The sequence below is a fragment of the Dendrobium catenatum genome, unplaced genomic scaffold (assembly GCF_001605985.2).
Source record: "Dendrobium catenatum unplaced genomic scaffold, ASM160598v2 fragScaff_scaffold_1557, whole genome shotgun sequence".
NCBI classification, from domain to species: Eukaryota; Viridiplantae; Streptophyta; class Magnoliopsida; order Asparagales; family Orchidaceae; genus Dendrobium; species Dendrobium catenatum.
Genome location: NW_021320019.1, coordinates 4,611,085 through 4,636,464, shown reverse-complemented (window position 1 = coordinate 4,636,464; position 25,380 = coordinate 4,611,085). Strand labels below are relative to the sequence as shown.

The following is a 25,380-nucleotide window of genomic DNA, read 5'->3' as shown; positions in this document are numbered from 1 at the left end:
GCTTTGATCCCATTCTGGAATTTGAGCATTTTATATTTCCTATGGTTATGTTTGTATAAAGGTATGTAATTTGTTATACACTGAATGTTTCTATTGAACATGAAAACATCGTCATGTTGAACTATGCAAATCATAAAGTTAATAATATGATAATATTACTGATTACATGAATCTTATTTTTCCCCGATTCATTATTTTGCAGTTCTGCTCCAGAACTTGTCAGCCTTCTGTCAGAACTGAATACATCCGTTGATCAACTTCAACAAGTGAAACCACTTGCCTGTAAGGTAAATACTTTGGGCGAGAGTTGTAGTTATTATTTGTTGATTTGAATTGTTACAATTGTTCATTTACATTTATTGTTTCTCTTCTGCTTTGCATATTCTTATTTGTTACTATTTTTAGTTATCTAGTTATCATTTGAACTTGTATAAAATATTGTATATTTAATTGGATATTTTTTTTATGATAATCATCCTTATCTGTTTATAAAGAGTTGCTATATCTTGTATATATATATATATATAAAACTTATATATGGATACAAGACATATAGAAGTACTTCCTCTCCTCAGTTAATAAGGAGCCATATGAAATGCCTGCTATTTTCATTGGATGGTAGCCATATGAAATGATCCACCTTCTCAGTTAATTTTTCTTCGAAGGATGTATATTGACAACCATGCAAATTATCTTATACTTGCTATGTTATCCTTATTATTAATGATCAACTGAATTAGCGGTCTAGTTTAAATGTATCTTTATACCATAGTTTTTCTGCTTTTCAATGTCTTTTTAAAATGAGTCTGGAAGATTTTTTTCCCGACAATTTATGTGCTTGTAGGGAGTTACTGATGAAAAAAAAAAACATAATAAAGGAGGTCCGTTATCAGCTGAATTATTTTACTAATTAAATGGTACCCTTGTATTTCTTCTGCCATTCAAAAGAATGGCTTGAAGTCTTTTTTGGATAAATTATGTGCTTTCAGAGACTTATTACTGAAAAATATTTCACGAAAGAGGAAAAAGAAAATATATTCGTTTATGCAACTTTGAGTCTTAGAAAAATTACAGAAGTTTTGTAGAATAAATTTGATTGCATGTTGGAAGATCTATGATGATAGGAATTTTTGTGTTCAGTCAATTAACAGAGAAGTATAAAGAGGAGAGGAAGTCTTCTATATGTTTTTTTCATTGATCATGAGAACAGACTTGAGAATTACAAAAATTGATTTCATGCATTAAGGGAGAAATATGTGTATCAAAGTTACTTTATATATATATATATTATAGAATTGAGGTGTATTTAAAGAAGTTTGGGAGTACACAGAGTTTGCAATGTACATATTGGTTATGAAGATGTTGACAAAGTATATTCATAATTAGTTGTCGTAGTGTGTATGTTTTTTTAATTGATGATGTCGTTTTAAGTGACGAGACATCCATTCAAATAAGTAGGAATAAGAGAAAATGTTTAGAAGACGGGCTTAGATTTTTTAGAATAAAAAATGGGTATATTATATGCAAAGTTTAGTAGGTTTGAATTGTGTGATATTAGTAATTATATTATTAGAAGATAAAATGATATTTGTGTGTTATAGGTTTTAAGTATTTGGGATATAGTATACAAAAGAATCTGAATATTATTTCTAGTGTTAATGTTGGTGGTTAAAATAGAAAATGGCCTAACGAGTATATGTGATAAAAGTATATTGATAAAATTTAGAAGTAAATTTAATAAATTGTAATTTGGTTGGCAATTTGGTGTTTGATAGTAAAAAATTCATTGATCTTTAAGTTGAGCATAACATAAATGAGAGTGTTAAGATGAATATTTGACAAAATTAGAAAAAGATAAATTAGGGAATAATTATATTAAAGAAATAATTAGAGTGATATCTGTTGAAGCTAATGAAGGTTGATGTAGGTGGTTTGAATATATATAAAAATCATAGAAACGGCACCTATTAAACAATCAAATATAGTTGTATTAGAGAATTTTGAATGAAAAGGGATGAACCTGATGCAATCAAGATTAATCATTTTATATTTATATATTTTTTTTTTTGTGTTTTGAATGCTATGCAATTTTATTTTGTGTGGCTCTATGATGGAAAATAACCCATGATCATGCCGGATTTGGTGCTCTCAGGTCAGTACACTCCATTGCCTTTCCACTAGTGTTTTCTTGCTCCTTTTCTTCTGTGGCTGTTCGATTTTCCCTGTTGTCTGCTTGGATTCCCTACTGGTTGTTGGTTGCTCGGTTTTCTCTTTACTGATTCCTATGCAGGAAGTTTTAATGTGGGATGAATTTGATGGCACATTTATGTGATCTATTAAATGCTATTACCCTTATTTCTCCTATAAATTAGGGTTGATTTCCTTTGTGCAAAAGAAACTTTTTGGAATGTGATCAATTAAAAAACCTAAGGATTTTTTTAACTTGCGACCTAGTCTTCTCTCTATCCCTTATTACTTCGTCTCGGTCTTCTTTCTACTTTTTTACTCCACGGTTTCCCTTCCACCTATATCTTTCTTTTCTAAACTATTTTGAGTTAATCATTTTAAACCTGATGGTTTCTTTCTAAGCTTGTGAGCTGTCTTCTACTTTCCTACTACTTCTTCGCTTCGGTCTTCTTTCTACTTCTTCTCTTCACTGTTTTTCTTTCACATGTATCTTTCTTCTCTAAACTATTATGAGTGGTAAATGGTGATTTGCCATGTTCTTTTTGGTCTTTGCCAGAGGAGCAAAGTCTTGTGTTGGATCATAACTTTTGTGGTGGTTAGCTGGTTTGTCCTTTCTTTTGGGCGCCTTTTGGTCTTCTTTCTACAATTCAAGGTTGTTCTGTGGGTTTATAGTTTATGTGTTTTGTTATTTGTTCATTCTTATGCTATTTGCCAACAAATTTCCTATATTAGTTTTCTACTAAGTGTCTATCATTTTGGTGTTTGTTTATGTGAAATTGAAAGGAAGTATCTTAATTTGCATTTCTAGTATTATACTATTTGATTTAAGAACTTAGGTTGCATCATAACTTAAGGTAACATAGATAAAAGTTATTCAAAAAAATATGTGGAAAGTAGGTTTAAGACCTTGATGCACCGGAGATTTGAAATTGCACAATCGAGCATTGAGTTGTTTTCTTTCCGTGAGACGAGGCATAAGACTTAAGGCATTTTGAAGCAAACTATGAAATTAATAAAAAATATGAAATAATAAGTGACATGTTAATATCAAAATAAGATGCCAACGTAAGGTCATAAAAAGTTAAAATAAGATCATAAAAAGTCATAAAATGTTAGGAGTACTAAGTAGTAAGTCTATCTCACTTCTAGTCTTAACATAAGCAAGTAGTCTAAGATCTAGGGATTGCTTATTAGAATATTGATAAACTTCCTATATTTAATATCCGAGCAGCCATTCAACATAATTATTACTTTAATTTGTGGCCATATTATCTTGATCTCCTCAATATTCTTTTTAGTGATATACAATTCCTCTTTCAATATCTAAGTCTAAGTTCATACTTAAATAGGTTTAAGATACCATCTTGATGTAGAATGGAGAAATTGCCACAATCAATGGAATTGCATTCTCCAAGAAAAATATTCCAATGCTCATAAACACATTTTGGCGAGCCTCTAATGCATTTTGTGGAGAAATTCGATGAGCTATCCTTATACCATTATTCTTATCATTCTTCACTTTAATCATATATTGATCTGTACCTCTAGTGGAGATTTGTGGCATAGGTAGGAGTACAGTCTTTGTAACTGGACTCAGTACCATAGTAGGAACCACTATCAACTCTATTATCAAATTATTATTTTGATAAATGCTTTAACATGAGCACTTTATTCCCTGATTTTTTTCCTTTTTCCATATGTGCCCTTTTTTCATAGAAGCACAAATCTCTTCTTTCATTTCTTCAGATACTTTGGTACATGGTGCAACATGACAATGAGAACCAAAAAGATGCACTTTCATTTTTGTTACATATTTTTATAATCATCTTATCACAATAATTACATTTCAAATAAATGTAACTCTTCTCACTCCATGCAATTTACACTTGAACAAAATACTTCCATGCATGATCTTTTCTATTTCCCATTGAATTCTTCTTAGAACATCTAACCATTTGAAAATAACTCTAAATTGAAAATTTATATCTCATTGAAAACAAAGAATATGTAATGCAAATGATCGAAGAAATCAGAAATCCAAAACGAAAAAAAAAGCGTAAATAAAAAAAAGAAAAAAAGCAAAATGGCTACTGGCAACGAGAGTTAGAACAATGACACAACAACGTCAAGGTGTGACTATGAGGGTCCTTGTGTTTTTCAGTTTGACTTGGATGTCTTGAGGCCTTCTAGTTCAGGAGGCTTGTGTGCTCTCTATTTGCTTTAGGTTTAAACAAATAAGTTTAATTTGATATATTAGATTTATAAATTAAAAATTCTAAATAACCTAGACTCTAAAAGTAGACGCTTACACTTCCTGAAAATAGCATCGACCCCCACTAATGCATACACATTACCCCATTCACTTGAGGAGTATGCCTCATTGCATTTTTTGTGCATTTTGAACCAAGGTGCTATATCATTGCATAATTTTAAACCTTGGTTGTACCACTATCACTCAATAGGAGCCAATGAAAAATGAATATTTGTAAAGTAGACTTTGAATGGTTGTGATAAGGCTAATAATGATGATGTTATTTATGATGCAACGTGCAACTTGCATGCGCTTTGGGAAAAGAGTGATGGATTCAAATTTGTCCATGGATGACACTCGACTTTACTAGCAAGTCTTCTCTGTGATTTGGTGATGTGGAACCTATGTGAGGATGGAAAGAAAGAGATATGCTAGATAAAAGTTGTACTAATAGAACTCAAAAGCTCGACCAGCCTAAGATTAATCAATAGTTTAGTTTAAAAAATACAAAATGCTCATCTTCACTTTTTATTTATAGGGTTCTAAGGGCTACATAAAAAATCACACCCATAAGAGTAAAAAGTACAATGTACATAGACTGTCCTAAACAATTGTCGCCTCTTGATTGATTGAGGGAGAGGGGAGGGGGCTACAAATCTCTGATGATTTATCTTTAGGTGTTCTAAGTAGCGTCGAGTGTGTACTAGATGAGTTTAGTATTGTTGAATATGCGACTGACGAGCTCAGTATTGTTGAGTAAGAGGGACGAGTGTAAGAGTGAGTCTCGAGCAAAGGGTGCTCCTTGGTTGAGCATTGTCTAGGAGCCCTTGGTGACCTGTGTTGAGCCTTGGATCGCTTCAAAGAGAAGTTGAATGAATTGAGGATGCGGAGAAGATGAACTTAGTAGCTGGTTGGTAGACGCTTTTCTGTAGTTGGGCTTGGATGTGTGGGAGATAAGCACTTGTCCTGGGCGAGGGCGATTTGCTGTGATGGTTGCCTCCCTTATACGAGGCAAATGGTGAGTTACTTGGTTGAAGGGATTATCCATTTCCCCTCGGGTGGGACGACCTTCCTTCGTAGGCTCGAGCGAGTTGGGCCTAGTGTGTTCCTTGGGCAAGTTCCTTTATGAGGCCCACTCGATGCGAGTTCTCTCCACGTAACCAACCGACTACTTTCTAGATACTTGTGAAGTCATATGTGAGTATACAAAGGGAATTGTGAACTACATAAAAAGTGAATTTATGGTATTATTGGAAAGATGTTGAAGTGGTTTCGTATGAAGGAAAGTCGGAAAATATAGTGGGGGTGCTTTGTTATGTGGTGGGTGGAAGGAGCTTGTAACTCTGAAATATTTTGTGATAGTACTGATAATAAAAGGATTTTGTTGTTAAGTATTGTTGGTATATCCTGACAAGTAGTTATCCAAACTTAAAGGAAAATGGGATGCATAGTAGTAGCATGGGACATCTAACTTGTGCATTTTCCAGAAACTTGCCAAGATAGGTGTAGATGATGATAGTATGTTTGGCACTTTATGAGTGGGAAAATAATTTTAAGGAGTCAAAACTCGTATGAAGAGGTCATTGTGAAAGTTAACAAAAATAGATTTCAAAAAGCACTTATAGCTTTGTTTACTCTTTATAGCAGATTATAAAAAGTTGCAAAACGTTTTGGGACAACTTGAAATATGAGAATACTCCAAGGACAGTAAATGTGGTTGTCAGACTACTCTCCTTTTTTCATTATTTTTATTTTTGTGGGGTGAGTCTAGTTATAAAGATAATGGATAAATAGGACAAGGAGAATATAATAGTGAAGTTGGGGGACTTGCAAGATCATAGAATGTGAAGATAGAGTATTTGAGCTTCCTGCGATTCCAAATGCAAGCAGGGGCCATTGTGATTACAGAGTTTTTTTCTAGATGTCCTGGAATTATTGAGAAGGTACAAAACACTTTCATAGATGTACAGATTCGTTAGTTTAATAAGTTATCAAATCGTTTATGAAAGGAATTTTAATGGATTTTATTTTTTCATGTTTCTTTATACCACCCTATGTTTCTTTAACTCGATGCTACTTTTTTACTATTGGCTAAATTAAATTGTATTTGTATATATGGTGGACTTACTTTTGCCCCCCTTTTATATTTATCTATTTTTTAACAAATGTGAGTCTTATTTGCACTCACATGCATGCTTGGAGGCTCCCTTGTCCTCCCGTTTTCATGTTAAGTTTGAAAATTTATTATCCACTAGATCAGTATAAATTTTGTAAATGATGAATTACGGTTATGTCCTGTCATACTTTGTAATAGTAATATATATATATATATATTCCATTTATTCTTTTTATGAAGCTGGTTAGGGAAGGAAAAGATCAAGCTAGAGGGATGGACTATTTGGAGCTTAAACAGATTGTGCTCTTAACTTATTGCCAAGCAATTAGCTTTTATCTTCTCCTCAAGTCAGAGGGACATCCCGTTCGAGATCATCCAGTTATTGCCCGGCTTGTAGAGATAAAAAATCTTTGGGAAAAGGTTAGTACAATAATTCATGTTGTCCTACAGAAGAAAATGTCCCATTTTGTACATATTTAATCAGTTCTGTATTTATTAGGCGCATGTAGTTGACATCTTTGGAGTCTTTTATTACCCAAAATATTATATTCTTTGATGCATATTTTGCTGACAGATGAAGCAGATTAGTTTGAAATTCCCCCCACAGGAAGGAGATGGTGGCAATCATACTTATGAATCCATGAATAAGTTAAATGGACAGGATGCTTCATTGGAACTCAAACCTAACATGTTAGATATCTCTGCTAAAGCATTAGTGGTAATGTTCCTTTCTGTTCAACTTCTAAATCTCAATGTAATTGAGGGCTCCATTCTTATAATTTATTTTTGTTTCAGGTGTCAGAAATGACCGGATCATTAAAGGATAGCGCCATGGATGTTGACAGCAAGAGTGCCAAAAAGATCCAGGTTCATCAAATACTGGAACATGCTTGATTCAATTTTTCTTGAATTTTGGATAGCAAATTGTGATAATAACTGTACTTGACAGAATTCTCAACTTGATTTAAAAAGCATTGAGATGATGAAAATTAGGGAAAATCTTGAGGCGAAGTTGAAGCAGAAAGGTATATACGGTCATGTCCAGGGGAAGGTTGACAAAACTTTAAAAGATTTAGTAAAGCCTCTTAGCAGGTATGTCTTCAACTTTAAGGTTATTTCTCTAAGATAAATTTACGATTTCTTTAATCTCCAGCTGCTGCAGCCAGTTTTTGTTTTGATTTGTTTTGTATTTGAATAATTCATTGTTTGAACAGGAGCCATGTAACAACAAATGATTATGATGATGTGGTCGCCTGCACTAAACAGCATGATCCAGATGATAGTCATCAAGTACTAAACAAACTTGCACAAACTGCTCTTACTAAAGCAAAGGGATGGAAGGTATTTAGTTTCAAATCTCATAAAGAATGGTTCCGTAATTTGTCAGTAATTAACATTATATTAACTCCCTTTTTTGTTGGCCTTGGTTTAGTCTACTCCCTAATACTATTTTTTTTAGTCTACTCCTTAATACTAAAATGTCGTGTGTCGCAGAATTTTGAGTTTAGTATGATATTTTGTAAACGTATGTGAATGCCATTAGCATTTATTTGTTTTTTGAAGTGAATGAAGGCTTAGCAAAAGCAATCCTCTCTTATAGCATTTATTTGTTTTTAAGGTGAATGAACCCCACAAAGGTGTGAGAACACAACAATAGTTTTCTTGAGGTAAATAATTGTACTTAACTAGATTTTTATTTATGTAGGATTATGATTTATTTGAAGTTGGGTCAAGACTTACCACGAACATAAGCTTCTATATTTAATTAACCCTCTTAGTCACGAGAAGCACCATCTATTAAAGATGTTACTTAATCTTAAATTTAGGTTCATATTTAGTTGATATGGGGAATGATTGTGGGAAGGAATTAAACTTGATCGAGGCCCATGGTTCTATCATTTCAAGTATGTCAATGGACCCAATCTACTAATGCTTGTCGTAATATCCATGGACCTTGATTAGCAACCCTGTCTTGTCAGTTCTCATCTATAATGAGTAGATTGAGATTGATGTTGACTCATTCATAAGTACATGGATTTCCTTAAATTTGATTGAGTAGTTTAGCGGTGCATAGCTTGGTCACTTATAGTAAAAAAATCATTTTTATTATTTATAAATCCTAACTTCAATTCTAACCATTCTAAAACAAATCATTTTCCAAGATTGCACCCTCCAATCTAAGATAGATGACCTTTTGTTTCATCCATTCTACAACAAATAATTCCACTTACCTCTTTTGACCCCATTTCCATTCATGCCTAATTTTCGCTCAGGAAAAGATGGCACTGACGGGTACGAACCCCGCTTCTAGGGCTTTATGTTACATTTTTCCCTGAGGTAGATTTGATTTTTAATTAACTAGATTTCCCTCGATAATAGGTTTTAGAAATGACCGACAAAGTCTTAGAAGCACGACATGATCATCAATTATTTGCCAGTTTTAATTTGACTTGAAAAAAAACATATCTATGACGTGTGGTTTGGTTGGTTGAAATAGAAAGCTTATGCTAGGTCTAGATTTTGACAATCAGTTGAGCACCTTTGTCAATATATAATGGGCATGGCTATTTGAGATGGAACTTTTGTTTGCTTTACTAGAAGAAGGCTTTCCATATCATCAAATAGTTTGAGAGGCTCAGAGGCAAGATGCATGGCAATCATGGTTAATATGTATTGGGCATGATCAATGAGTAATCAAAGGCATGACATGGTAGATTTAATTTGATTGGAGGGAATTGGTTTACCCATTAGGGGTGATGCCTTATACATACAATGTTTTATGTTTCAGCATTTACTAACATGAAGTTGTAGTCTATATGACACATTTGGCTCAATATGCTATTCTTGATTATCGATCAATTCTTAAGAGGTGATTGAACCACACTGTAGAGTATTCTCTGTCATATCTATTGGTTTTCTCATGAAGGGAGCTCTGAGCTAAGTTTCAAGTGAAAATTTGGTTGATCTCAAAGAAATGCCTTTCGCATGTAGTATATTGTGGTTTACTTTAATGAGAGTTAGGTTTGTCCAAGTAGACTGATTTAATAGTTGGTAGACTTGTTGACTCTTATAATTCAATTGAAGGGACTTGTTGGCTATGAGATGGCCCATTTAAATTGTTCTTTAAAAGTGCGGCTTATAGTGTGAGCTTGCCCGACTGTTGAGCTTTTTTGTTGGACTTATGAACGAGTAATTGAAATAGGGTTAGCATATTAGGTTTTGAAGGCATATGAGCTCATCTGAAAGTCGTTTAGGCTTAGTAGAGTGAAGGGTAGCTCAAACATAATTTTTTGACAAGGCAGATTAGTAGTGTTGAGTTGGCCCAAACTTAATGATACTCGGTTTTATGTAAGTTTGTATAAGTTATTATTTAGTGTGCTTGAATAATTGTTCTTATAAACTTGTTCGTGGATTGTGTCTCTGTTGGGGAAGACTTGGGAATTAAATTTGATTTTATTGGGTGTGTTGGTTTTATACTGATCCAGTTTAGTTGGTTTAGAGCTTATATCCATTGAAAAGCTCAATAGTGGTGATTACAATATTGACAATGAGAATAACCCATAGTTAGGACTTATAGCCTCACTGTATAGACGAGGCGGTTTGATTCTATTTGCATTTATTTGATTTAAATTGATTTATGAATTATAATGTCAAAGGTCGTGGTTTACAACTCTTGATGAGGAGACCAAATAATGAGGCTTAAGTTTGATATTGTGTGCATTTTAACCTACATAGTGAGATGACTTATTAGATCTCTGATAGGAAACACTTGGATTTCCAAGTGTTTCTCACCAAAACCAAAGTAGATCCAATCGAATATTGCTGTCCACAGCAGAAAAACAGCAAAACTCCAGAAAAACTGAGAGAAAGACGTAGGGAAAATAGTAGAAAAACGATGCAAACACTTTTTTTTTAAAAAGGATGAAAAGCACTTGCAAGATACAACTTTCCTTCAATTCGAGAGGAAGGAAAAACTCTCCACAATCTCCGGCAACGCCAAGAGCCCAAGAACACAAACCCTAGATCTCCCAAAACTAATTCAAATTCAAGATGAGCCTAATTCTCATCATAACTCCTAATTTAAGACAAACGGACCATTATAAATTACCTAAAACACCCTTTTCATTCAAATTTTCCCTCTCAATTTCGCATTAAGCCCAAGTGGGGCCCACTAGCTTGTCCACCCCCTCCCTTTTGTCTGGCTTCCGCCGGCTGTAGACCAGGACCGGTCCAGGTTGGACCGGTCCAGCCGGCCCCTCCTAGGCCGGCGTAACAATCTCTTGAACCAATTGGAAATTAACAAGCCCGATACAAGCTCTTGGCATATATGTTTGATTACCAATCTGACAGTTTTTTTTTAAAGGGTTGGGGGTATTATAGTAATTTGGTCCTTGAAAGGTTATTTCAATGATTTTGTCACTCTGAAGAGCATTGCAGTGATTTTTGTCAGCTAGGTGCCTATTGGATTCCACTGACATAGATTTGAGACCATTTTAAATTCCAAGGAGCATTTGCGCACTTTTGATATATCTACATGCTTAGTGGCGTATTGACACATTTTGGCAGTGATGACTATTCTTGTGAGTCATTTACGGTTGCATGTGCTTCACATTATTTTTTTAATGTTATGCATACATTTCTTAGATAAATTAGTACCTCAAGGCATTTTTCTGACGCGTTAGCATACTTTTTAATGCATTAAGATGCTCTTTAATGTACTAGCATAAATATTGATTATTGTGCATCATTCGCTTATACTTCTGCCATCCATAATGCATTTCTGCTCTTTGACTACCTTTTGGAGTGTTTTTGCATCTTGTCATGCTTTTTGAAGTAGAAATATTAGAATTTTTAGCACTTTTTATGATGTTACACGAGTTGAACCCAGGTCTAATCACCTGCCAACATCTCAAACCTAAAGGTCAAGAATTTTTTTGAGGTTTTGTATGGAAATTTTCAAGACTCCTACCCCAATTCAATATGATATTTTATGGGAATATTTTATGTATTTTAAAATCCCATGAACAAGTGGAAAATATAGTTCTTCAGTTTTCCTTGACCCAAAGGGTTATATGTTATTTTAGAGAATTTTTAGTTAGTTTTCAAAAGTTTTCAAGCTTTTTATTCTATTTATACATATAGTTCTCATTAAAAGTTTGCTACTAGGCTCATGACATATTTGGAGTTTTGAATTTCTGCATAGGATGTTCTTTCAGCTTTTTTGATGGCGGGGTTCATTTTGTGAAAATCTCCATGATGTATTTGTTAGGCCGGTTCATCAGCCGGCCCAAAGGTCCGCATGTATACAGGAGGCGTACATGTGCCGCCTCCTTTACCTCTTTGCCGCCCACACTAGTGGGCCCCACTAGGAGTAATTTAATGAGAGAGGGTTGAGCAGCTAGGGTGACTGGGAAAATTTGAATTATGGATGTTTGAATTAGGGAATTAATGTATTAATAGTATGACTTGTTTAGGGTTATGGTTATGCATGCTTGGAGAGGTTCTCTTGGAGTTTTTTTTTTAGTTTCTTGGGCTCTAGATTCATCGTCTGGAGATTGGGGGATCGATTCTCCACTCAAATTGAGGATCAATTGTATCTTGCTTTGCATTTAATTTTTCTTTGATTTCATTATTACAATCTATCATTTTGGATTGATTTCATCAAGATCTTTGCATTAATTTCAAATAAAGATACTCAAATGTAGGATTAATTTCAAATAAAGATACTTTCCAAAATTAGTATGATTATTTTATGAAAGTAATTAAGGGAGGTATGAATTTTGAAATTCAAAATTCATGGAGTTTGGAAAGGATGGCCGGCGGCTAGAGGGGCCAATGGGAGGCCGACGATAGGGGTAAGGGGTTTCGAGTAGGGAAGAATCAAAAGGGAAACGTAGTGAAGGGAAAAACAAGAGGTGGCCGGCGGTATGAGAAAGAAGGAAGGAAAAAGAAATAAGAAGAGAATTGAAGTAAAGTAGAACCGAGAGCCCAAACCTTCCGACGGCTGTCAGGTATTACGTTGGCCCTCTCTTAGGGTTCTCTCGTATCTCCGAAGCACACAAGCAACAAGAGCAAAAAAAAGCTGAAGTTTTTTTATTGATTCATCATTAACCTCATACAAAGCAAAAGACCTTTATATATAGGTCTCAATAATAAAGAAAATAAGAAAGTCTCAACTGCCCTCGGGGCTACAATAAGAACTCACTACCCACAGGGATAAACTAGGAAAACTGAAGATCATCTACTTACAAATTTTGGCGTGTAAATTTTCAGATTTGCTGTTCTTCACATAAGCGTTTTCTTCCCTCAATATTGATTCTGTAGAAGAATGCTCAGAGTTTAGTGGCTTAAACTAAATCCAATCTACTTTTTCTTGTTTTCATTGGCTAATCACAGTATGTAATACACTCGCTTATATAACCACTACACGTCTGGCTTATCATTTCAAGTTCATGCAACACCAACATATATGCTAATATAGCCCAACAACAACAACAACAACAACATCAAGCCTTTATCCCACTACGTGGGGTCGGCTACATGAATCCTTTTTCTCCATTGTGTCCTATTAAAAGTCAAATTCTCGTTTAAATCTAATAAAGAAAGGTCATTCCTAATATTTTCTAACCAAGTCTTTTTAGGTCTACCCCTACCTTTCTTAACATAAGTCAAATCTAATACCTCTACTCTCCTAACCGGGTCATCGCAAGGCCGCCGTTTTATGTGACCAAACCATTTAAGGCGACTTTCTCTAATCTTATCTTCTACTGGAGCTACTCCAACCTTTTCACGTATATGCTCATTTCGTATCCTATCTCTAAGGGTAAAGCCACTCATCCACCTAAGCATCCTCATCTCTGCCACACTTAACTTAGTATTATGCTTCTCTTTTAAAGGCCAACATTCAGCACCATAAAGCATTGCAGGCCTCACTACCATCTTATAGAATTTTCCCTTAAGTTTGAGGGGTACATTTCTATCACATAACAAGCCCGATGCATTCCTCCACTTCAACCATCCAACTTGAATTCTGCTGATAATATCCCCATCTATATCACCATCACTCTGAACAATAGATCCAAGATATCTAAAACGTGTACTCTTATTAATGACTTGATCGCCCAAAGTCACAATCCCCTCACTAGGTCTATTACTACTAAAATTACACTCCATATATTCCGTTTTAGATCTACTCAAGCGAAAACCTTTAGACTCTAAGGTTGACCTCCATAATTCAAGTTTACCTTCAACTCCCTCTCTAGTCTTATCAACAAGAAGAATATCATCAGCAAAAAGCATACACCAAGGTACATCCTCTTGCAAATGTCTAGTATGCTAATATAGCCCCAAAGGAAGAAATTATTGTTCAGAAAAGGCATCTAATTTTTATATCCTTCGAAACTGCAGTAATTTTTTGAAATGACAATTATGTTTTAAAGTAATCTATATATGTTCATGTCTGAGATATACACATGTTGATCCTTTGTGTAATGGATTGATGGCTTGTAGGAATTAGTTCACTACAGTTAGCTTCAACATTATCAACAATATATGACCTTTGAGTTTTTGAATTTTCAGGTTGTTTCTGGTGATGGCGACTTGCCAAAGAGGGATGATATTGCAGAAAGGAGAAGAAAGCATGAGCTCAGGGTTCTTGCCAGGGCTAGAGTGATATCAACGGATGATGGTGACGAAGGCTATGATAACCCTGGAATAAATACTGTTGGCGCTGATTTCCAAGAAAATGAAGAATTGGAATCTGAAGATGAATTCTATAGAAAAGTAAAGACACAACGGGTTGAAAAGCTTAATGCAAAATCAGAACTTTATTCAAGGTAAGCACCATTTCTGAAAAATTAACAATCCAGTTAGAGTGATTCAACCTCAAATTGAAATTGAAGGTTGCAATCTTGACTCTAGTCAAGTTCAAGTCATGTTCAACAAATAATATATTTCAAGTTGAAATCTGATTCATGATAAGCCTATTATTTTTAAAATTATTTAAAAAATTGTAATTTAATTTAGCATGTGTATTATTATTTTTTCTAAATATGAATAGATCAATTGCATGTATATGTGTGGAAGGCATATACATATACATGTTTATATATACACATTTGTTGAGACGATTAAAATTGAGAAATTATTAAAATGGTCCCCTTAATTCTTTAGGAAAGATTAAAATAATATCCAATTATATTAAATTATCATTTTGGTCCCTCAAATACTTAAAAGAACTGAAATAGTCTCAGGGTGGAATTATTTTAATTCCTCTTTAAAGCGTTGACGGACCAAAATGGCCTTTTAAAATAGTTGGGAACCATTTTGACCTTTCATAAAATGTCAAGGGACCATTTTCATCATTTTCTCAATTAAAATTAAACAAATATCTATTCATTGAACATATTTATTAGCCAGCACTTCTGAAGCATCATAGGGCACTCGTCCCAAGTATTTTGGGATTTTTAATAATATACCACAAGATGCATTCACATTTATTGGTATACCAACCAAATTATAATTATTGACTTTATTCTTCGAACTCTTACTAATGGGCCACCATAGTTTATGTTGACCCAACATATTATTCTATTAATCCAGAAGAATATCTCTTAATGCTTTAAAAAAAACAAGAAATACATGTGAAAGTTACTTTAGATCAAAAGATAAATCAATTTTAATGGATAAAATTAAGTTAATTGTACTATGAGAAGTTTATTAAAAAGTAATTATAAAATTAAAATGTTAAAATCTTTACTATAAATGAATTTATAATTTAAAGAAAATCTATAGAATAAACGTGATTAATTTTATCATGCTAATTTTATAGTACATAAAAATTAAGTTGAACGAAAGGTACTAATCCTTTTAACTCTATTGAGGTACTGGTGAAAATCTAAATATTTTGAAGCCAAGATTAGATCTTTGATAAAGTTCCATCTCTCTCCACTGCTTATATCATTGTCAGAGCTCATGCCATACCAATGGTGGAACCCGAAGCTGATGGTAAACGTCAAATCACTCGTCAGGTGAGTATTTTATCTATCATCTTGATTTAGTTGAATGAAGGAAAAATCATTGGAGCAACTTTTTCAAGATTGTCTTATTTTTACCATAAAAAATTCCAGATGGAAAAGAACAGAGGTCTCACTCGCAACAGGAAGAAACTTACCAAGAATCCACGAAAGAAATACAAGGTGAGCAGAGCAGCATTTCAGTTGTTTACGTTGAGTAGTTTGGGTTCTGTCATCCTAGTATATCATTTTAATTTAAATATACTAGTAATTACTTTACATTGAGTAGTTGCAGATTTTGGGTGATTGGCGGGACAGAATGGGTTGGTTTCAGGTTTCCAAGTCAACCTGAATCCAACCCGGTTTTACAAAAGGGTTGAAATCCTTAACACGAACCCGACCCGATTCGGGTTTGGGTTCAGGTTGACCCAAACCCAAAATTTTTGGGTCGTATTAAATATTGACACCCCCAGTTATGTGTTGGAACACTTTTAATTTGTCTTTTTATTTTATATTCTAATTTATTTTATTTATATTTGACTTGAAATAAAATATATTTAATATCTTAAAATTTATTTTTGTTTATATAAGCAATGGAGTGCCAACCTATGTTGCACCGATACACCTATTTATGGAGGCGTGCTGTGTCCGATACACCGATACACGAATACGCCTCCGATACTCCATCGATACGTGTCGGATTCGCCAAAGCTGTATCCAATTAAAATGCTATTTAATTTCAAAAGGACACACGTATCCGATACGCGTGTCTGTTGAAAAACAAAAAGAAATCCGAAGAAAAAAGACGTGTCGTATTTACTTCCGCGGTTGCGAACAAGATTCTCTCATTTCTGAGATGGATTTGAATCTCTTGATGATATGAAAATATTAAAAATTACTAATCTTTCACTTGATGAGCTTGAATTAGAAGCTATGATATTTATTAAAGATGATATAGAAGTTTAAAGACAAACCAATGAAGAAGATAATTATATCATTCATTCTATTGAATAGTTGAAACTGCATGTGCTAGATAATTTATGTTTATGCTTTTGTTGTTGTACTAGACATTTAATGCTTACTTATATTTTTATATTATAAGCTACAAGGCTACAAATGATGTTGTCATTTTTTTGTTCAAATATTATGCTTTGATTGATTTCTTAATTTTTATGTATGATTATAAATTATAATGTCGTGTCCGCGCCATACCCGTATCCTGTATTTTTAAGAATTGACGTATCCCGTATCCATATCGTGTGGTATCCGTGTCGCCGTATCCGTATCGGTGCAACATAGTTGCCAACATATAGTCTGACTGTTGATGAGGCCATGATGATAGTGGCGATCTGGGCTGCTGTGATAATTGAAAAAAAAAAAAAAAAACAGTTAAAATATACTAAATAAATATGCTTATTTTAAAATAAAATAAAATTTATCCCAAACATGCCCTTAGTAATTTGTATTGAATTATAAATGCTTATTTTTGTTGATTTTGATCAGATCAAGCACCAGAAGGCTGTTATTCGTAGGAAGGGGCAAATACGAGACATTAGGAAGCCCAGTGGTCCTTATGGTGGCGAATCCACTGGAATCAATACTAATGTTAGCCGTAGCATTAGATTTAAAAGTTAAAAGACTGAAGCAGATTTCAGTTTATTTTATGACTGGAAGAGCTAGATTTCAGCCATTGTTGTTTCTTTATTGCTGCTTTGTGGCGAGCCATTTTTCTTGTTGGTGGCAGAATTCATTGTTACAGTAAGGTCACTGTAAATCAAGTAATTCAATTTGGTTATCTATAAATTATACGGCAATTTTTTCCTTTCTTATGGAATTCGTTGTGGAAAATTCTTGGGAGTTGTGATTTGTGTAAATTTTGGTTTGGAAAGCAAGATGATCATAGGGCCCATGTGATGTTAGGGTCCTTATGGTTGTACTTTGTATGACATGACCTAAAGTCATCTATAACTTTGCCTGATTAAAACCTGAATTTGGAGAGATTATTACGTGCGAAGATCCGACAAAAAGAACTATTCAGTTTTGTCTCTGTGAACTGTAAAAGAGATTATACTGCTCATCACTTTGTTTTTACTGTTCATATATGTTTTTTTATTGTTCCAGAGACAATCAAACGATTCTTTGTGTCCAATCTCCGCATGTAATAATCTCTTGCTTGAGCCCAAAAAGGCACAACCAAAGGTAAAGGCATGGACCACTAAAGTTTACTTCTAGCTGCCTTAAACATTATTACTTTCAGTTGCTTTTCTGTAAGTCCTCCATCCCTTCTTTTAATGCCTCTCCATTTTGTCTTTTTATCCTTTGCATATGCCAGATGCCTCAACTAACAAGCAATACCTAAATACCTTTAATAAATTTTGTATGAAAGTTATATGTTTAGATGTTGATGTTGGGGCTAAATTTACTTGAAGTTTGATGATCATTCGAAAGTCACATATGTTTTTAGACTAAATTGAGCAGCTTAGATTGAAATTATAAGTTAATTAATTAGTCAATTCTAGCTTGAAAGTTGATTATAAGATTGCTTTCAAATTTAAGGGTTTTGTGATACAATTAGAATGATATAATATATGTTGATTGTATACACAGATCAAAGATCACTAATTGTATAAGGATTATTTCTTTGGGTGCAAAATAGAAGCACAAGAACTATAACCAGTTGAGAATGCACTAGTTTAATAAACCAATGAGCACTTGTAATTGAGAATGCAATACTTGGCGATTGATGATCATCATCTTTCTGAAGTAGTTATCTATTATAAAAATTTTTAATTTAAACATTTTTGTACTAAAAAATTGTTTTAAGGGAAACCGTCTTAAATGAAACATTAGTTTATGATAATCTTAAATTCAATCTTTAATTTTTTTCCACTGCTTACCGCTTGCTAGCAAGAGAGAAAATCTCATATATACCATCTACGAGTTCGAGTGCTTGTCTAATTGAACTAAACTTGTTTAGTTTTTATAGAACTCAAGCTCGACTTGATTGCTCGAGCTTGTTTGAAAAGCTCGAATTTGACTCAATTGTTGAGCTCGATTTTAAGTTTTAAATTACAAATTTTAGTATTTTTAATTTTTTAATATAAAATTATTTAAAAAAGATTAAAATATATTATATAATGTTAATTTAAAATAATTTTAAAATATATTTAAGTTAATCGAGTGGTCTAACAAGCTGAGCCAGGTAAAGCTTGAGTTCAAACTTGTGCTCAATATATTTGACTCATGAAAGAAGCTTAACAAGTCAAACTCGATCTAACTTGACTTGCTCACACCCCTAATCCCTTAACAAGTCATGATGCAATTTTGAGATATTAAAGTATCAAAGTATTTCGGTAAAGAAACTTCAAGGATTATTTTTGAGATGAACCATTCTATTTTGATCAAAGTTGTAGATTAATAGTGAGATTCAATAAGATAAATCATACTAAGAACTCTTAAATCTTATAGTCCGAGTGGATTTAAATTGAACACTTATAAGCATAATATATATAGGACTACAATTTTTTCTTAGGAGATTTAAAATAAATCATTTATTGAACCATTGAACTCTAATACATCATAATAGAATTCAACTTATTGATTATATACTTGATGCAATTTTGAGATATTAAAGTATCAAAGTAATTGGGTAAAGAAACTTCAAGGATTATTTTTGAGATCAACCGAATTCTATTTTGGTCAAAGTTGTAGATGAAATAGTGTGATTGAATAAGATAAACCCAATGGTACTAAGAACTCTTAAATCTTATAGTCCGAATGGATTTAAATTGAACACTTATAAGCATAATTTAAAACTTTGTGAAATTATTCGGGCAAAACTTGTAAATTTTGTAAGTGTATAATTAAAAAGAGTCTTGATGAGCAAACATATGAGCTCAAAACCCCTTAATAATGTGATAATTTGGGATGTCTAAATATATATAAAATGATTAACGAGGATATTTTTTACCATATGGTGGGCTGTCTAGATTTTCTATGAAAATGACTAAAATGCTTGTAAATTTTTTTTTACAAATAAGTAGGATTTCTATATATTTTAAGACATTTAGTGTGACACACTAGGATTTAATGGAAGGGTTAAAACCTTAAACTTATAATTAAACATCTCAACCACTAACAGAGACAATCATATCAACAATAAAATCTAAATAATAGATCATTGAACATATTCCATTTAATTAAAATGTATAAATTAATCCAACTTACCAATCATCTATACATTAGAACAATTAAAAACTTGATTACAAAATAATACAGCAGTTATTTAAACTTAAAAGATCTCGCCTATACACCTTATCTACTCTGCCGTGCTCTTTCATTTTATTGAAATATTAGAAAGAACATAGTGAGCACAAATGATTCAATAGACTTCTTTTCAAAACCCATCACAAATATCAATATCTGTATTAAAATATTAAATCACATTATAATTTAAAATGACAATAAATTATAAAGAATAACTAAAGTATTAATAAACCACAACTTTCTAGAGTTTTAGTATTTACTTATTTTCAAGATAACCACTCACTTGTAAGTCACTTTCATAGATATTTCCAAATACATCATAGAGTGCTTGCCATAAAAAATTCACTTGCATTTAGTTTTTACATTTTATTAGGATCCATACAGAAATTTAAGAATTTCTAACATTCAATTTAGAGTACTGCTTGCACTTAATTCATTAATGCATATACAATGCAATACTTATAATGCACATGTCCCGATGCTTACTTATAACTCTACTTTCACTTATATCTCCCTTTAACTTCTAGCACGCTCCTATGGGAAGTGGGACCAAAATCAAAACAAAACAATATCACATAACCTCTCACATCTACTTCTAACAAGTGGGTCCAAGATCCCTCCCACATCTGCACTAGATAGATGGGGAAAGAACATAACATGTAGGGCCCTTATAACATATCAGAAAGTGCACTTTCATGTATTTGAACATCTCCAATATTATATCATGCAAATTTAAATATCATTGGATCATCCAATTAGAGTGTCGAAACTTCTAATTATGCTTTAGGCTCTCAATTTGGGCTTATTTTAAGCTCGAATTGGACCATTTTTGGTGTCGTTAGGTTCGTTTTGTTGAGATGTTCAATTCAATTATAAATTTGCTAAAATTGGAGCTTAGATGGTCCTAAATTTAATATTAAAAATTTTCAATTAAAAAAAACTACTATACTGAGAGATGTAATAAATGCATAATAATTATTCCATGATTTAAATAATAATACTGAACAAATAAATAAATTGAAATTCATATTACATAACAGTTCATATCACATTTCCTGGACTCAAACAGAACATCAAAGCATTTTGGTCCCTTATAACTCACTTTTTGTTTGTGCTTATAACATAGAGAATATATCACATATCCCTATCTCAGACAGAATTTTAAAAGATTCTAGCCCCTATAACTCCCAATAATTCACTCACACAGAGAAAATCTCAGAGGATTATGGCCCCTTATAACTCCCAATATATATAATTTAATAGCATATCCATATATATCATCACATTATAGCAGTTAAAGAGTAATTGAGCATGTATCAAAATTTCACAATATTGTATAATGACAGATAACAAAAAATCCGACTAGAAAAAAATGCACATTCTTAAAAAATTACCAAATTATTAGAGATTGTGTAAAATGATATTTTAAGACGTTTATTATATTATACTATTTTTTAATATCTAGATAATTTTCCATTCAATAAAAATCCCACAAATTAAAAAATCACGTTGTTAAAATTTTTAAAAAATATTCAAAATGTGCATAATCATAATCTCTATAACATAGAAAAAGTTATGTGATGAAAGTTTTATTTGTGCAAAGTTATCCATATTTTTTACTAACAAATACAAAATTTCAATAAAATTTTTTACTAAAGTTGAGATGAGCATAATGTGACCTATCTTGAGATGAACAAGTATCCCAATTGAACCGTCGAACGAAAATGACTTGAAGTCGCACAAAACTAGGATTTTCTCTTTCTCTCTCCTCTCGTTTTCTCTTAATTCCTCAAACTGCTCTATGTTGGTGAAAACAAATTAAGGGAAAAAAATTCCATTTAAAAACCATTATGGCTTAAGATATAATATATAATAATATTATTATAATTAATTTTTCGTTGAAAATTCATAGATAATCATTTAGGGATTCTAAAAATTGCAAAAAAATATTCATAAATTAGATCATTTTATTCAAATTTTTTTATGAAATTGGTTTACAAAATGGACACTTGACAGTTTCAAAACTCCTATTGTACCAATAGGTGCCGATTTCTTAAAAAATTTCAACAGTGCCAAAAAATTATAAAAAAATATGATAATCAAAGCACAATACTATAAATGTTTTGACAAAGAAGATTTGCGATTTTAACTTATAACGACTCCTGAAATAATTATTGACTGCTCTAGGTCAATAAAAAAATCTTCAAAATTAAGGGAAGAAAATTCCATTTAAAAAACCATTATGGCTTAAGATATAATATATAGTCTCTTACTAAGTAGAAATGTTCATACACATCAAACATACAATCGATGAAACTCATATTTTATCTAGATTATTATGTCCTAATTTAAGCTTCACCATTACATGTATTGTGTGTTGTAGGCCTATTGTAGTATCGACTGCTACAGATGAAACTCACTAATTTAGTATTAGAGAGCGTTCACTACACTATGAAACAATAAGTGTAAGCAGCTTAAGTCTGAGTGAGCAACCAACATTATTTGAACCACATGAGAGAGGACATGCAAGTGTCAGTGACTGTGTTAAGAGAGTTGCTACTTAGCGTTTTGCATGCTTTATATTCTTGCAACTTATTATTTTGATGATTCCAAATATTATTGTATTGATTATTAATTTCTCCTAACACATTTTGGAAGAAGTGTTTTTGGCTTTTGTGTGTACTAACATTTCAGGAAAATCATACTCCAAATTGTTGAAGACTTCAAATAAAGATCTGATTATAATATTTTGTATTTTAGAGCCTGTATTTTGTTCATTTTTTTAGTCAGAGATAGTGTGATTATAATTGAGTAACTAAGCTCACACACACTGGGAGATCTTTAAAAGTCAAAATTTCTTATACTGATCGTACGGGACGAATCATATTCGTACGAGACGATCAGGTCAGTTATACAACTCGATGAGCAATCGAATGAACAGCAAGTGAGAAAATTTTCTAAGTCCTGATCGTCCAGATGAATTGTCCCATTCGTCCCTGGACGATGTCCTCTGAATTCTCACTTTGAACTGTTCGTCCAAACGAATTGTCCCATTCGTCCCTGGACGATGTCCTCTGGATTCTCACTTTGTACTGTTCATCCAAACGAAATGTCTTATTCATACCTTGACGATGTCCTATGAATCCATGACTTAATTAATCGTCCAGACGAATTGTTCCAATCATCTCAGGATGATATTCTCTGGACCCATAACTTGAACTAATTGTCTAAACGAACTTATACCTTCGTCCGAGGACGATGTCCTCTGTTCCTTAAACTTTTAGACCGTCCTGCAGTTATCTTCCAACGAAGTCTGGAAATAATTGTTCGTACTGGATGAACTATGTTCGTACGTGACGATGATCGGGTACGAAGTCATTTCGTACCAATGCACATTGAGTTCGTATGCAATAGTATTTACACTGTTTGTACGTATGAATTACTATCATACATGAAGATTGAGTACGTACATAATTAAAAAATTGCTATTTTTGGACGATTTTTCGTGTCTTTCGTATAAAAGGTCCAATTAAAACTGTCTTGTAATCTTTTTGTCCACTGGTCTTTGTGCAAACTGAAGAGAGACTGAAGGAGAGAGTGCAAGAGAGTGTTTGAAAAAGATTTCTTACTACTGGAGCGTGAAGTGTTCACTTGATACTCAAAGGTAAGGATCTTCGTTTGTGAATTGTGATTACTTCACTCTTTTATCTTGTCTTTCAAGATTTCTCATGAGAAGATCTTGTTAAGGAGATCCGGTTCTCTGGCGACACTCGAGGAGTGTGAACAGCAGGAAGGTTCTCTTCCTACACTTGGAGAGTGTGAAAGGATGAAGGGTTCTCTCTCTGCCCATATTTGGAGAGTGTGAAAGGACGAAAGGTTCTCTGCCTACACTTGGAGAGTGTGAATAGCGGGAGGTACTCTGCCTAAACTTGGAGGGTGTAAAAGTACGATGGTTCTCTGCCACACCGGGTAGTGTTGGAAGAGAGTTTTTGTGAAGGCTTCTCCGCCTTGCTGTGGGGGCTAAAGGAGAAACACTAATTGGTAATAGTGCAATTCTTGAAGTGGGAGACTTTAGGGAGTGGATGTAGGTCGTGTTTGACCGAACCACTATAAATCTTGTGTCTTTTTATTTTCCTATGCTTATTTACTTTACTGTTTCTGTGTGATTTATGGTTGAAAATTTTTTTTCAACAACTTTATTAAAAAGTTTAAATCGGTTTAAAATTTTAAGAGGGAAAATTTTAAATTATCAATTCACCCCCCTCTTAGTTAGTCGTTGGGACATAAACTTAGGTCTAACAACCTAATTCATAATTAACAAGTCTCAACAGACTGGATGACCTAAGGCTCATCGACGTTTCACTTTCACCAACAGAGTCAACAGTTTGATTAGGGACATGATTTAGATTTAAACACACTAGTTATTAAAGGATATGAGACAACGATACTAGTGAGAGCTCAAGTGAAACGCCTATAGGGGATGACAAAAATCCAATTACAGAAGAATGTGATGTATCATTGATTGGCCATGAGTTGGTCTGTAAGCATGCATTTTGTCACCAGGATGACTTAGGTGCTATGAAGGTAAATAATGATTACGTCAAACTTCTATGATTAACACAAGCTTGGGATTGTATGGATGATATTGATCCCCCAACAACTAATTTTATTAGGGAATTGGATGGCATTATTCCCGAAAAACTATACGAAAGAATGACTTTCATCAATAAGGATGCCCTTCAGTGTGCACTTAATGAATGGTCAATCATTAATAATATAGAATACATCAAAAGTACATCCAATAAGATAAGGCCCACTGTTAGATGCACACAACATGATAATCCATCACATCCTTCCATATGGCGTCTTCATCCTGTGAAGAGAAAGCGTCTTGGTGGAATATGGAAAGTCTTATCCGATGGTTCTCCACATACTTGTATGAATTATATGTCTATAGTAGACATCATAACTATAACTACAAGTTCATCTCATACTATATCACCACCATTCTTCATCAATAAATAGGTTTGAAGCCACGTGAAATCATCGCTTAGTTGGAGTTAAAATTTGACATTAAGATCACTTACATCAAGGCTTGGGATACACGAAAAAAAGCTATTAAATTGGTATTTAGTAGTTTCAAGGAGTCGTACTCCTCACTACATCGATACATACAGGCCATTAAATTTATACTTTCAGGATTAGTTCACCGCATAAAAGTTATTGAAAACAATCATTTCAAATCAATATTTTGGGCATTCGATCTAACAATTGAGGGATGAGAATTCTGTCGCTTGGTTCTTAGTTTGGATGAAACATTTCTATTGAGTAAGTATATAGGGACTCTACTAGCCATAATTGGAATTGATAGGAATGGTGGCTATACCCCCTTGTAATTATTATTACGGCGGCTGAGTCAAATGAGACATGGGTTTAGTTTTTGTAGATGTGGCACAACCTTATTCCACTGGTTCCAGCCCCGATAAGGCATATGCGTTGTATATTACAAGCACTCTGAAATAGTTAGAGGATGTGAAAAAGTATTC

General features: G+C 33.2%; 1 protein-coding gene across 2 annotated transcripts in view; it reads left to right on the top strand.

The window, feature by feature from the left end:
- LOC110111185 (something about silencing protein 10) overlaps positions 1–17,397 on the top strand; it is a 35,940-nt gene extending 18,543 nt beyond the window's left edge. The window contains exons 9-18 of one of the 2 annotated variants that reach the window (XM_020842945.2): positions 203–287; positions 6,795–6,974; positions 7,129–7,272; positions 7,350–7,421; positions 7,504–7,646; positions 7,769–7,895; positions 14,133–14,389; positions 15,523–15,583; positions 15,683–15,751; positions 17,072–17,397. In XM_020842945.2, the coding sequence (XP_020698604.2) occupies positions 203–287; positions 6,795–6,974; positions 7,129–7,272; positions 7,350–7,421; positions 7,504–7,646; positions 7,769–7,895; positions 14,133–14,389; positions 15,523–15,583; positions 15,683–15,751; positions 17,072–17,203 (1,270 nt within the window). In that variant the 3' untranslated portion in view covers positions 17,204–17,397. Of the gene's footprint in view, positions 1–202; positions 288–6,794; positions 6,975–7,128; positions 7,273–7,349; positions 7,422–7,503; positions 7,647–7,768; positions 7,896–14,132; positions 14,390–15,436; positions 15,584–15,682; positions 15,752–17,071 lie in introns of those variants that run through there. The other variant, XM_028700580.1, reaches the window with a different exon arrangement.
- The last annotated feature ends 7,983 nt before the right edge of the window (positions 17,398–25,380 follow it).